The sequence below is a fragment of the Saimiri boliviensis genome, chromosome 15 (assembly GCF_048565385.1).
Source record: "Saimiri boliviensis isolate mSaiBol1 chromosome 15, mSaiBol1.pri, whole genome shotgun sequence".
NCBI lineage: Eukaryota > Metazoa > Chordata > Mammalia > Primates > Cebidae > Saimiri > Saimiri boliviensis.
In genome coordinates, this window is record NC_133463.1 from 18,065,235 (window position 1) to 18,079,843 (window position 14,609).

The 14,609-nt window shown below is 42.8% G+C and overlaps 1 protein-coding gene across 3 annotated transcripts in view; it reads right to left on the reverse strand.

The window, feature by feature from the left end:
* ARMC1 (armadillo repeat containing 1) overlaps positions 1 to 14,609 on the reverse strand; it is a 48,183-nt gene that overhangs the window by 33,144 nt on the left and 430 nt on the right. The window contains exons 1-2 of one of the 3 annotated variants that reach the window (XM_074386701.1): positions 5,293 to 5,455; positions 2,128 to 2,249 (exon numbers count right to left, since the gene is read on the reverse strand). In XM_074386701.1, coding sequence (XP_074242802.1) covers positions 2,128 to 2,249; positions 5,293 to 5,359 — 189 coding nt within the window. In that variant the 5' untranslated portion in view covers positions 5,360 to 5,455. Of the gene's footprint in view, positions 1 to 2,127; positions 2,250 to 5,292; positions 5,511 to 14,609 lie in introns of those variants that run through there. The other 2 variants (XM_039464920.2, XM_039464921.2) reach the window with 2 other exon arrangements.

Below are 14,609 nucleotides of genomic sequence, written 5' to 3' on the forward strand. Positions count from 1 at the left end.
TGGGTGGATCACCTGAGGTCGGGAGTTCAAGACCAGCCTGACCAACATGGTGAAACCCCGTCTTCAAAAAAAAAAAAGTGGGGGGCTAGGTCCCCAGTGGCTCATGTCTGTAATTCCAGCACTTCAGGAGGCTGAGGCAGATGGATCACTTGAGGTCAGGCATTCAAGACCAGCCTGGCCAACATGGCGATACTCCGTCTCTACTAAAAAACACAAAAATAGCCAGGCATGGTGGCACACACCTGTAATCCCGGCTAGTTGGGACGCTGAGGCAGGAGAATCACTTGAACCTGGGAGTGGAGGCTGTAGTGAGCCGAGATCATGCCACTGCACTCCAGCCTGGGCGACAGAGCAATACTGCATCTCAAAAAAAAAAAACAAAAGCAAAGACCACCATCCATATCAAACACATTAAAATCATTTGCTGAAAATCAGTAATAAGGTTTCAGAAGAAGCCAGAAAAAGGCATTACGTAAAAGAACAACAAAGATAAGAATTACAGCAGTTTTCTTACTAGAAAGTATACACGTTAGAAGATAACAGAGCAAAATCCTTTTTGTTTTTGAGATGGAGTTTTTGCTCCTTTGCCCAGGTTGGAATGAAACAGCACAATCTTAGCTCACTGCAACCTCTGCCCCTCACTCCCCCCAGGTTCAAGCGATTCTCCTGCCTCAGCCTCCCAAGCAGCTGGGATTGCGGGTGCCAGCCACCATGCCCAGCTAATTTTCGTATTTTTAGTAGAAATGGGTTTTTGTCATGTTGGCCAGGTTGGTCTCAAACTCCTGACCTCAGGTGATCCACCCGCCTTGGCCTCCCAAAGTGCTAGTATTACAGGCATGAGCCACCGCACCCAGCCGAACAAACTCTTTTAAAGTAATAGGGAAAAGAAGTCACTAGGAAATCTTCATTTCAAGAAATATTAAAGGAAGTTCTTGGGACAGGAAAAAAAAATGACACCAGAAGAAATCTGAATCTATACTGGGGAATGAGCGCAGTGGCTCACACCTGTAATCCCAGCACTTTGGGAGGCTGCAGTAGGCAGATCACTTGAGGCCAAGAGTTCAAGACCAGCCTGGTCAACATAACGAAACCCCGTCTCTACAAAAAACTTAGCCAGGCACAGTGGTATCAGCCTGTAGTCCTAGCTACTTGTGCAGCTGAGGCAGGAGGATGACCTGACCCTGGTGGTTAAGGCTGCAGTGAGCCATGATTGTGTCACTGCACTCCAGCTTGGGCATTAGAGTGAGACCTTGTTTCTTTTGAGACAGAGTCTCACTCTGTTGCCCAGGCTGGAGTGCAATGGCGCGATCTAGGCTCACTGCAACTCCACCTCCCGGGTTCAAGAATTCTCCTGCCTCAACCTCCTGCGTAGCTGGGATTATAGGCACATACCACCATGCTCAGCTAATTTTTGTATTTTTAGTAGAGATGGGGTTTTACCATGTTGGTCAGGCTGGTCTCAAATTCCTGACATTGTGACCCACCAGCCTCAGCCTCCCAAAGTTCTGAGATTACAGGTATGAGCCACCATGCCCAGCTGAGACCCTGTTTCAAAATAAAAACAAAACCCAAAAAAGAAAAATGAATCTATATTGGGGAATACAGAACATCAGAAACATAAAAATGAAGGAAAATATAAAAGACTTTTTTTTTTTTTTTGCTGGGCATGGGGGCTCAATGCCTGTAATCCCAGTACTTTGGGAGGCTGAGGTGGCAGATCACCTGAGCTCAGGAGTTCAAGACCAGCGTGGCCAACATGACGAAACCCGTCTCTACTGAAAATACAAAAATTAGCCAGGAAGGCTAGGCGTGGTGGCTCAAGCCTGTAATCCCAGCACCTTGGGAGGCTGAGGCGGGTGGATCACAAGGTCAAGAGATCGAGACCATCCTGGTGAACATGGTGAAACCCCGTCTCTACTAAAAATACAAAAAATTAGCTGGGCATGGTGGCACGTGCCTGTAATCCCAGCTACTCAGGAGGCTGAGGCAGGAGAATTGCTTGAACCCAGGAGGCGGAGGTTGTGGTGAGCCGAGATGGCGCCATTGCACTCCAGCCTGGGTAACAAGAGCGAAACTCCGTCTCAAAAAAAAAAAAAAAAAAAATTAGCCAGGAATGATGGCAGGTACCTGTAATCCCAGCTGCAAGGGAGGCTGAGGCAGGAGAATCACTTGAACCCTGGAGGCAGAGGTTGCAGTGAGCCAAGATGGCACCACTGCACTGCAGCCTGGGTGACAGAGCAAGTCTCCATCTCAAAAAAAAAAAAAAAAAAGACGTTTTTAAATTTTTAATCTCTTTAAAAGATAATTGACTGTTTAAAGCAAAAATATATCTACTGTAGGTTTTTAAACATATGTAGAAGTAAAATGTATGACAAAAAATAACACAAAAGATGGGAGGAAGAAATGGAAATACACTCTTGTGTGATTCTTATACTATATGTTAAGGGTATGATTCATTTAAAGGTAGGCTGTAATAAGTTAAAGATGTCTATTGCAAAACCTACAGCAACCACTAAATAAACTAAAATAAAAACAAAAGGGTATACTAATAAGCTAACAATGACGATAAAAGGAAATCATAAAAACAACACACTTGATGGTCAGGCACGGTGGCTCACAACTGTAATCCCAGCACTTTGAGAGGCCAAGGCAGGCAGATAACCTGAGGTCATGAGTTTGAGACCAGCCTGGGCAATATGGTGAAACCCCGTTTCCACTAAAAATACAAAAATTAGCCAGGTATGATGGTGCAGGCCTGTAATCCCAGCTACTCAGAAGGCTAAGACAGGAGAATCACTTGAACTCAGGAGGTGTAGGTTGCGTGAACCAAGATCACACCACTGCATTCCAGCCTGGGTGGCATGGTGAGACTCCATCTCAAAAACAGAAGCAACAACAAAATCTGTTCTTCTGCCTCTTGGGAATTTTCACCCACTGATCCTTCTTCTCAGCTCCATCCCTCCATAACTTTTTACTTCCCTTCCTATTCAGCCTAGCACCTACAGTATATCATTTCAACCAGTCCTGCCAAGATCCTAAACTCCCTTGCACAATTATTCTGCCCAACTCAACCTGGCCAAGTAAAAACTCTGGACAAATACAACTATCTGGCTCTCTGAGCCTATAGCAGGCCTGAATCATATCAATTCAGTGTTACCCAAATTATGAGACCCTCAACACTACTCAACAACTTTACCATTCTCCTCAGTCAGCAAATCTTTCCTATTTTCTGCAAGTATGAAAGCCTTCCCCTCAAACCTCTCCCATTCTAGTAGCTCTTGCCCTCTGAATTTAGACATGGTCTATTAAAAAAAGAGAGAGAGACTTCCTTCCTTCAGCCCCAAGACCCTATCTATAAGCCAACACCCTCTTTCTTCTCATCCTTACTGCATTTCTTACTGAAATAGAATCCAAACTAGGAGCTGTGCCATTTTTCCCATTTGTTACTACTGTTCTCTTATACCAATGTGTCTTTTGGCTGCTAAACTTCATTCTGTGAATTCTGTGAAGGCAAAATAGAATTTTTTTCCCAAAAGGAAAAGCCTATACACCTTCTGTACAAAACTGTGAAATTAGACTAAATGGGGAATTTTATCATGAGTCCTTAATAAAGGACAATAGATAAAAATTCCGTAACGTTAATTTTTTTTAACAACTTTTTTTTGCAGGGGATGGAATTTTCACTCGTTACTCAGGCTGGAGTGTAATGGCACAATTTTGGTTCACTGTAACCTCTGCCTCCCAGGTTCAAGCAATTCTCCTTCCTCAGCCTCCCAAGTAGGTGGGATTTCAGGCACCTGCCACCAGGCCCAACTAATTTTTTTGTATTTTCAGTAGAGATGGGGTTTCACCATGTTGGCCAAGCTGTTCTCGAACTCCTGACCTCAGGTGAGCCACCCAGCTCAGCCTCCCAAAGTGCTAGGATTACAGGTGTGAGCCACCACTCCTGGCCCTATTTGTATACAACATATATAGGTATTTTTGCCAGAATGGGCAAATATAGACAAACAAAAAGTAGATTAGTAGTTGCCTAGGGATAGGGAGTGTGGGGGTCTGGAGAGCAATAGGTAAAAAATTGTGGTGAGTCAGGCACAGTGGCTCACATCTGTAATCTAAGCACTTTGAGAGGCTGAGGTAGGAGAATCACTTGAGGCCAGGAGTTTGAGACCAGCCTGGGCAACAGAGCTACATCCTGTCTCTACTTAAAAAAAGAAAAAAAAAAAAAATTAGCTATAAAAAATAAAAAGTTGTGGTGATGGTGGCACAACTCTATGAACATACTAAAACCACTTAATTGTATACTTTAAATGAGTGAATTGTATGATGCTGTGTGCTTACATTTTAAAAAGCTGCTATAAAATAAAAACAAAATAAGTGGCTCTTTGAGTGTCTATGTGTATAATATGATCCAATTCTCAAGAGTGTTAAATGAAAAGGAAGTGGTAGAACATTTCAAGCATGTAGTATGATACTATTCATATTAAAGAATAAAAACAGGGCCAGCCATGGTGACTCACTGCTGTAATCCCAACACATTGCGAGGTTGAGGTGGGAGGATCACTTGAGCTCAGGAGTTTGAGACCAGTCCGGCCAACATGGGGAAACCCCGTCTCTACAAAATATCAAAAATTTGCCTGGCATAGTGGTGTGTGCCTATCATCCCAGCTACTGAGGTCAAGGAGGATGGTTTGGGCCCAGGAGATTGCAGTGAACTAAGTTCCTGCCATACTGTACTCCAGCCTACACGACAGAAGGAGACTCTGTCTCAGAAAATAATAAATAGGCCGGGCGCGGTGGCTCAAGCCTGTAATCCCAGCACTTTGGGAGGCCGAGGTGGGTGGATCACGAGGTCAAGAGATCGAGACCATCCTGGTCAACATGGTGAAACCCCGTCTCTACTAAAAAAAAATACAAAAAATTAACTGGGCATGGTGGCACGTGCCTGTAATCCCAGCTACTTAGGAGGCTGAGGCAGGAGAATTGCCTGAACCCAGGAGGCGGAGGTTGCGGTGAGCCGAGATCACGCCATTGCACTCCAGCCTGGGTAACAAGAGCGAAATTCCGTCTCAAAAAAAAAAATAATAATAATAATAATAATAATAATAAATAAAAGGATAAAAGCAATATAGCATGTTACCATTTTTGTAAACAGATCACACATATATGTTTCTACACATATAAATACAATTAACTGGTCTCTCAGTTTTTTACCATGTCATCTAACACTTTTTCCGAATTCTCTCCTTAACTGCAAAGATAAAGCAGAGACTGAAATTACTAAAGGCAACTTACGAGTAAAGCCGAGTGGACGACTGGAGGGTTGGGATGGTCCATAAATAAAATAAGGCCAGGCAGACATCCTTGATCCTGGACGATGGCTCTTCTGTTTAATGGATCTGCTGCTAGATCCCGTAACTGGTTAACTACCGATAGAGCATCAGGCTCTTCACTCATGGTGGAGGTGGAAGAATTCATCTTCTATGCCATGCACATGAATAAAATCTTAAATTCTGTAGAAAAGGTTTGCAGAATTAGTTCTAGGCTGCTGAGGTATATTATGGCACTTGTGAAATAACCAGTATTATAATAGGTTTAGAATGAAATAGGTAACAAAAACTAAATCCCACAAAAACTTAAAAATTGGCAACTCTACAGTTTAGGAACGGTAAAACGAATATGACTGAAAAAATTTGTGTGTACAATGTTTAAAGGATGTCATCAATATTCCAATAAATTACCTTTTAGCATATATATTTTAACAATACAGTCACAATAAAGATCTTTACAGCTCAAGCTTGTAACCTTTGCTATACTTCTCAAACATTGCCAGTACTTTTTTTTTCTCTAGATTATTTCTAGGCTTAAACAAGTGTCTGAGGGAAAACTGGCCAGCTTACAGCTTTCCTATTCATCAGTGAACAAAAACCTAGCATACTTTGTCTATAAAGAATAAAATGCCCTTGGAAAAAGGGAGAAGAAGTCTGTAAATCAAGAAGCCAGGAAAGGTATTTAGCTTGCAGCTACTTTGTCTATAAAGAATAAAATGCCCTTGGAAAAAGGGAGAAGCAGTCTGTAAATCAAGAAGCCAGGAAAGGTATTTAGCTTGCAGCTCAGGCCAGTAGAGTCTGAAAGATCTTAGTGAATCAAGACTGAATTTAAACACATTCGGTTCATCTGAGTATGCCACATTCTACCACCTAATAGAAAAGCAAGAACAGGAAGAATGAAATAGAATTTGATGTAATTCATTTGCCAGATAAGGACACGGTCTTAGAGAAGTTCAATAATTTGCCCCCATCACAAAAGCTAGTTAGCACAGAACTGGCCTAAAATCTTATTTACTATTTCTTAAACTCATTAGCTTTCCACCTTCCATACTTTTGTTACTCGGTTTTTGGTTTTTTTTTTTCCTCCAATATAGAGACTCACTCTGGTCACCCAGGCTGGAGTGTAATGGCGCTATCTCAGCTCACTGCAACCTCCGCCTCTGGGTTTAAGTGATTCTCCTGCCTCATTCTACCAAGTATCTGGGATTAGAGGCACATGACACCATGCCCAGGTGATTTTTTATATCTTTAGTACCTGGGATTACAGGCACCTGACACCATACCCAGCTAATTTTTTGTATCTTTAGTATAGAGAGGGTTTCAACATGTTGGCCAGGCTGGTCTCAAACTCCTGACCTCAAATGATCCACCTGCACCTGGCCGATGCACTGATTTTAAATCAAAAGTATGAGGCCAAGTGTGGTGGCTCATGCCTATAATCCCAGCACTTCGGGAGGTCAAAGCAGGTGAATCACCACAGGTGAGGAGTTTAAGACCAGCCTGGTTAAATGCCATCTCCACTAAAAACAGAAAAATTAGCCAGGCGTGGTGGCACATGCCTGTAATCCCACCTATTTGGGAGGCTGAGGCAGAAGAATTGCTTGAACCCAGGAGAAGTTGCAGTGAACCAAGATCATGCCACTGCACTCCAGCCTGGGTAACAGAGTTGAAACTACGTCTCATTTAAAACAAAAACAGCCTGGCCAATATGGTGAAACCCCATCTCTACTAAAAATACAAAAAAATTAGTCAGGCAGCCAGGCGCAGTGGCTCACGCCTGTAATCCAAACACTTTGGAGGCCAAGGCGGGCAGATCACCTGAGGTCAGGAGTTCAAGACCAGCCTGACCAACACGGTGAAACCCCGTCTTTTTAAAAAAAAAAAAAAAAAAGAAATAAAAGAAATAAAAATTAGTCAGGTATGTATGGTGGCAGGCATCTGTAATCTCAGCTACTCAGAAGGATGAGGCAGGAGAATCGCTTGAACCCCAGAGAAGGTTGCAGTAAGCCAAGATCATGCCATTGCATTTCAGCCTGGATGACAAGAGCAAAACTCCATCTCAAAAAAACAAAAAACAAAAAACAAAAAAAAGAAAGAAAGAAAGAAAAGGAAAAAAGAATAGAAAGAAGAAAACAGAATTTGACATAATTCATTTGCCAGATAAGGAGACAGTCACAGAGAAATTCAATAATTTGTCCCACATCACAAAACTAGTTAGCACAGAACTGGCCTAAAATCTTATTTATTATTTCCTAAACTTATCAGCAATCTTTCCAATTTCCATACTTTCATTTTAAAGTCAGCATATCAGCCCGGGCATGGTGGCTCACAACTATAATCCCAGCACTTTGGGAGAATTATAGGTACACACCACGACGCCTGGTTAATTTTTTATTTTTAGTACAGACAGGGTTTCACCATGTTGGCCAGGCTGATCTGGAACTCGTAACCTCAGGTGATTCACCTGCCCTGGCCTCCCAAAGTGCTGGCATTACAGGCGTAAGCCATGGTGCCCGGCCATCCATAAGCTTTAAATGCTGTCACTAGCACAAATCCTATTCAAAATGGAACCTGCAGAACCAATCACTGGCTCAAAGACCCAAGAGGCAAGTCACAGCTAAAGAACCAGATACACAATCCAGCAATCCCACTTCTGGGTATTTATCCAAAATATTTGAAATCAATTTGTCTAATAGATGTCTGCACTCCCAAGTTTATTACAGCATCATTAACAGCAGCCAAGATATGGAATCAACATAAGTGTCCATCAACAGATGAATGGGCAAAGAAAATGTAGTACACATAAACAATGGAATACTATTCAGCCTTAAAAAGAAGTAAATTCTTCATTTGTGACAACATGGACAGAACTGGAGAACATTATGCTAAATGAAATAAACTAGACACAGAATGAGAAATACTGCATGTTGTTGCTTAACTTGTGAATCTAAAACAACAGAACTCAGCAGCAGAGAACAGAATGGTAGTAACAGGCTGGGAGAAGATAGGAGAAATGGGGAGATGATCAAAGAATACAAAGTTGTAGTAGAAATAAGTGAGGGGTTTTTTTGGACATCTACTGTACAACATGGTGAATATAGTTAATAATAGTGTACTCCAGGTTTCAAAATGGCTATGAGTTGCTGGGCGTGGTGACTTATGCCTGTGATCCCAGTACTTTGGAAGGCCAAGACAGGTGGATCACCTGACAGGAGTTCGAGACCAGCCTAACCAATATGGCGAAACATGATCTCTACTAAAAATACAAAAATTAGCCAGGCATGGTGGCACAACCCTGGAATTCCAGCTACTCTGGAGGCTGAGACAGAAGAATTGCTTGAACCCAGGAGGTGGAGGTTGCAGTGAGTCAAAATGGTGCCACTGCACTCCAGACTGTGTGACAGAGCTAGACAGTCTCAAAAAAAAAATTGCTGTGAGTAAATTTCAAGCAGTCTCACCATAAAAAATAAGTATGAGGTGACAGACATATTAACCAGCTTGATTTAATTGTTCTACCTTATATTCATGAATCATAACGTCACTTTGTACCCGTAAATATACACAATTATAAATCACCAATTTTTTTTTTTAATAAATCAGGGAAAAAAGAACCAAATACTTTGGGTGGTGGCCTTTTGCATACAATGCTGGCCTTGAAACTGGAGAGTTCCATTCTAATTAAAGGAGCCATTAGATAACTATTCAGTAGGAACTATACTGAAAAAAAGTTTTATAGTCTTCCTGTTACTTTGGGATGAACAAAAATCAAAACAGCTAACACTTCCAGTCTTCAAAGACCACTAATAAGGAGTGGGCTCAAATCAGCATGTGCATAGGATCCATCAAAGATCTTAACTAATGCAGCTGGGCTCTGTATCCACAGGTTTCAAATCCTGAGAATATTGGCTGGGCATGGTGGCTCACACCTGTAATCCCCAACTATGGGAGGCTGAGGCGGGCAGATCATAAGGTCAAGAGATGGAGACCATCCTGGCCAACATGGTGAAACCCCGTCTCTACTAAAAACACAAAAATGCCGGGCGCGGTGGCTCAAGCCTGTAATCCCAGCACTTTGGGAGGCCGAGGTGGGTGGATCACAAGGTCGAGAGATCGAGACCATCCTGGTCAACATGGTGAAACCCCGTCTCTACTAAAAATACAAAAAATTAGCTGGGCACGGTGGTGCGTGCCTGTAATCCCAGCTACTCGGGAGGCTGAGGCAGGAGAATTGCCTGAACCCAGGAGGCGGAGGTTGCGGTGAGCCGAGATCGCGCCATTGCACTCCAGCCTGGGTAACAAGAGCGAAACTCCGTCTCAAAAAAAAAAAAAAAAACAAAAACAAAAACACAAAAATTAGCTGGACATGGTGGCGCCTGGCAGTAATCCCAGCTACTCGAGACACTAAGGCAGGAGAATCGCCTGAACCCGGGAGGTAGAGGCTGCAGTGGGCCGAAACTGTGCCACTGCGCTCCAGCCTAGGCAACAGAGCGAGACTCAGTCTCAAAAAAAAAAAAAAAAATCCTGAGAATATTGTACAATATTTTCAATTCACGGTTGGTTGAATCAAACAATGCCATGGGTTTACTATATAACAGAGGCAGAGGCTGTGGTCATGGCATTTTTCATGGCATTTAAAAGAAGGCAAGAAAAGCTGTGATTTGTCCCTCAAATTAGAAGGGTTTTATGTAAAACTTTAGGAGAGAACTTCTTACAGTTAAGAATCATTATCTTACTTTAATATTCTTGATGATACCAAGTTACTCTGACATCTATTTCTAACTACCACATTGCTTGAATTTTTTATTTTTATTTTTTTTTTGAGACAGGGTCTCACTCTGTCACCCAGCCTGGAGTGCAGTGGCATGATTTTGGCTCATTGCAACCTCTGCCTCCTGGGTTCAAGTGATTCTCCTGCCTCAGCCTCCCAAGTAGCTGGGACTGTAGGCCTCTGCCACCGTGCCCAGCTAATTTTTTATTTTTAGTCCAGATAGTGTTTTGCCATGTTGGCCAGGCTGGTCTCAAACTCCTGACCTCAGGTGACCCACCCTCCTCAGCCTCCCAAAGTGCTGGGATTACAGGTGTGAGCCACTGAGCCCAGCCATTGCATGAATTCTGTTAAATGATCAATATCTCCGTGGATGGCAGAGTTAACAAAGCAGATTTTATGAGATAGCAATAGAACAGTTAGGAAATTGAAAACAGATGAGCAACAGTTACAACTATAACACCAATTCATGTATTAGATACATATTTTGTTTTTGTGTTAATTTTATCAACTTCACACAAACACTGAAGCTGTTTGATAAAAATGTCTGCCTTGGCCAAGCACAGTAGCTCACACCAGTAATCCCACTTTGGAGGCCAAAGCAGATGGATCACGAAGTCAGGAGTTCAAGATCAGCGTGACCAACATGGTGAAACTCTTGTCTCTATTAAAATTTTTTTTAAAACATTAGCCAGGCACGGTGGCACACATCTGTAATCCCAGCTACTCAGGAGGCTGAGGCAGGAGAATCACTTGAACCCAGGAAGCAGAGGTTGCGGTGAGCCAAGACTGCGCCACAGCACTCCCACCTGGGCAGCAGAGTGAGACTCCATCTCAAAAAAAAAAAAAATTCTATCTTTATAGGTTGGAAAAAATGTTTTTAAATGAATACTTCAGGATTCAGTCTATCCTACCCACTATACCCTCGATTTGGCAAAGTGCAAAATAATTTTCATTTTTTTATTTTTTGATAGGGTCTCGCTCTGTTGCCCAGGCTGGAGGGCAGTGGCTCACTGCAGCCTCACCCTCCGATGCTCAAGCTATCCTCCAACCTTAGCCTCCTGAGTAGCTGGGACTATAGGCACATGCCACCATAACTAGTTTTTTTGTATTTTTTGTAAAGACAGGGTTTCACTGTGTTGCCTAGGCTGGTCTCAAACTCCTGGGCTAAACAATCTGTACATCTCAGGTTCCCAGTGGTGGGATTACAGGCATGAGCCACTGCATTGGCCAGAATTGGTTTTTTTATTGAGACAGAGTCTTACTTTGTCACCCAGGCTAGAGTGCAATGGCATGATCTCAGCTCACTACAACCTCCACCGTCCATGTTTAAGCAACTTTCATGCCTCAGACTCCTGAGTAGCTGGGACTATAGGCTCGTGCCACCACGCCCAGCTATTTTTTTTTTTTTTTTTTTTTTTTTTTTTGAGATGGAGTTTCGCTCTTGTTACCCAGGCTGGAGTGCAATGGCGCGATCTCAGCTCACCGCAACCTCCGCCTCCTGGGTTCAGGCAATTCTCCTGCCTCAGCCTCCTGAGTAGCTGGGATTACAGGCACGCACCACCATGCCCAGCTAATTTTTTGTATTTTTAGTAGAGACAGGGTTTCACCATGTTGACCAGGATGATCTCGATCTCTTGACCTCGTGATCCACCTGCCTCGGCCTCCCAAAGTGCTGGGATTACAGGCTTGAGCCACCGCGCCCGGCTTTTTTTTTTTTTTTGAGATGGAGTTTTGCTCATTTCCCAGGTTGGAGTACAGCAGTGAGATCTTGGCTCATTGCAACCTCCGCCACCCAGGTTCAAGCAATTCTCGTGCCTCAGCCTCCCAAGTAGCTGGGACTACGGGCATGCACCACCACACCCAGCTAATTTTTGTACTTTTTTGTAGAGATGGGGTTTCACCGTGTTGGTCAGGCTGGTCTCGAACTCCTGACCTCAGGTGATCTGCCGCCTCAAACTCCCAAAGTGCTGGGATTACAAGCATGAGAATTGTTAAATAATCTGAAATACATGAATCTGAGCAATTTTACAGTAGCCAATAAACCATAATGTAAGTTAAAAAAAAAAACTTCCTACCTTCTACAATGAGTACTGGATGAAGTTCAAAAGAAAATAAGTTTTTCTCTCCCATGTGCATGTTCAAAGAATAAGTAGAAAAAATAAAAAGAAATAAGAAAATAAGTTTTTCTCTACTTGTGATTTTATCTAAAATGCTAACGCCAAGAAGTGGCAACCTGAACAGAAAAAAATGAGATTGTTAAAATGCAAAGACCTAGGCTCTATTCCCGTCCTAAATAGGCGTCTTTGGAGGTAGTGCCCAAGATTTATTTTAATAAACATACCAGGTGATTTCTGCTGCCAAAACAAAAGAGCCACTAAAACTTTATGCTAGTGTATAAATGCATGTCTTTTAAACATTACTGTGAACATATGTATAAAATGCTAGGCTCTGAAACTGTAAAACCACCAGATGCCATGGCTCAGGCTGGTAATCCTAGCACTTTGGGAGGCCAATCACCTGAGGTCAGGAGTTTTGAGACCAGCCTGGCCAACACAGGCTGAAATTTCTTTTTTTTTTCTTTTTCTTTTCTTTTTTTTTTTTGGAGACAGAGTCTTGCTCTGTCGCCCAGGCTGGAGTGCAATGGTGCACATGCCACCAGACCCCGATTATTTTTGTATTTTTAGTAGAGACGGGGTTTCACCATGTTGGCCAGGCTGGTCTTCAACTCCTGACCTCAGGTGATCCACCCACCTTGGCCTCCCAAACTGCTGGGATTACAGGAGAGAGCCAACGCACCTGGCCCGTGAAACCCCATTCCTACTAGAAATACAAAACTTAGCCAAGTGTAGTGGCAGGCACCTGTAATCCCAGCTACTTGGGAGGTTGAGGCAAGAGAATCGTTTCAACCTGGGAGGCAGAGGTTGCTGTGAGCGGAGATCTCGCCATTGCACTCCAGCCTGGGAGACAAGAGCAGAATTCCAGAACAAAACAAAACAAACTCTGTAAGAGACCTTCTTTAATTACTGAGCAACATGAAACTATGTGAACTTGGACCTAGTTTCAGTTTCATTACTAGATAATCAAATAAATAAACTGGAAAAACCACCAGCAGTAGTAAATCAACCCCTTTATTCCAAAAGATTGGAAGCTCTTGCTCAATGGAACAGAATTGTGGGAGGAAATCAGAGTGCAGAATTAGCCTATGTGCAGACTGTATAAGGACAAACAAAAGGTTCTTGAAATTTTGTCAGTATTTAACATTTCTTTTGTCTCAGTCTGACTTTTTACCATTATTTTTCCTTTCCTTTCACCCTGATCAAGACTTTTTACCTTTTTGTTTTTTAAATTTAAATTCAGTCTCTGTAGAGACTGAAAAATTGGTAATGCTGACTGTACTTCATGACATTATGGAGGGGTACTGGAAAAAGTTCTCAATTAGTAATAATTGACTCCATTTCAAAATAAGAAAATACTGATTCAGTAGGTGGGAGAGTCTGAGAGTCTCCATTTCCAACAAGCTTCCAGGTGAGGCCTATGCTACCTGTCACATTTTGAGAAGCTAGCAGTTAGATGATACATGTGAGACACCTGTAATTAGGCAGCTATCTGAAAGATTTTTCCTTTTCTTAGTCAGGATTCACCATTCAATTCAAAAATTTAATTCTCACATGTAAGAGCTGCAGAGGGAAAACGTATAACCTAAATCCTTATTCAGTTAGGTGGCCTTTAATAAAAATAACATAAGCATTGAGATTAAATCTGACTTTCCCCTTACCCGAAGAGTTAATTTGACTTTTAGAAGTTAACTCCTCGAGCCAGGCACGGTGGCTCAAGCCTGTAATCCCAGCACTTTGGGAGGCCGAGGCGGGTGGATCACGAGGTCGAGAGATCGAGACCATCCTGGTCAACATGGTGAAACCTCGTCTCTACTAAAAATACTAAAAATTAGCTGGGCGTGGTGGCACGTGCCTGTAATCCCAGCTACTCAGGAGGCTGAGGCAGGAGAATTGCCTGCGGTGAGCCGAGATCACGCCATTGCACTCCAGCCTGGGTAACAAGGGCGAAACTCCGTCTCAAAAAAAAAAAAAAAGAAGTTAACTCCTCGGAGCCACAGTTATCTCACGTAACAATCCTCAGCGGTTATCACATTAAAGTAAGAACGCGAAATGGTAAAATAGAACATCAGCAATTACCAAACCAGAATATTACTTGCTCATGTGGGTTGGACATCCGTCCCGCCAGGCGGTGGAGAAACCTTCTGCACCGCCCTGACACTTCAGTGCACTAAGTATCACGAAAGGAGTTGCTAACTGCGGGAATCCCTCCCCCCACCCCCCAAAAACACAGTTTTAAATATAAAGACGGGAACACTGGTCTCTCTTGAATTAAGCCTAACACAGCTATGTCCTTCCACTCTTAGGGAGACACGCAGGTGCACAAAACTAACAGAAAGTTACAAAAAATAACCTGGAAGCATGAAAAGATGAGATAACACCCATTAATAATGCTGGCGT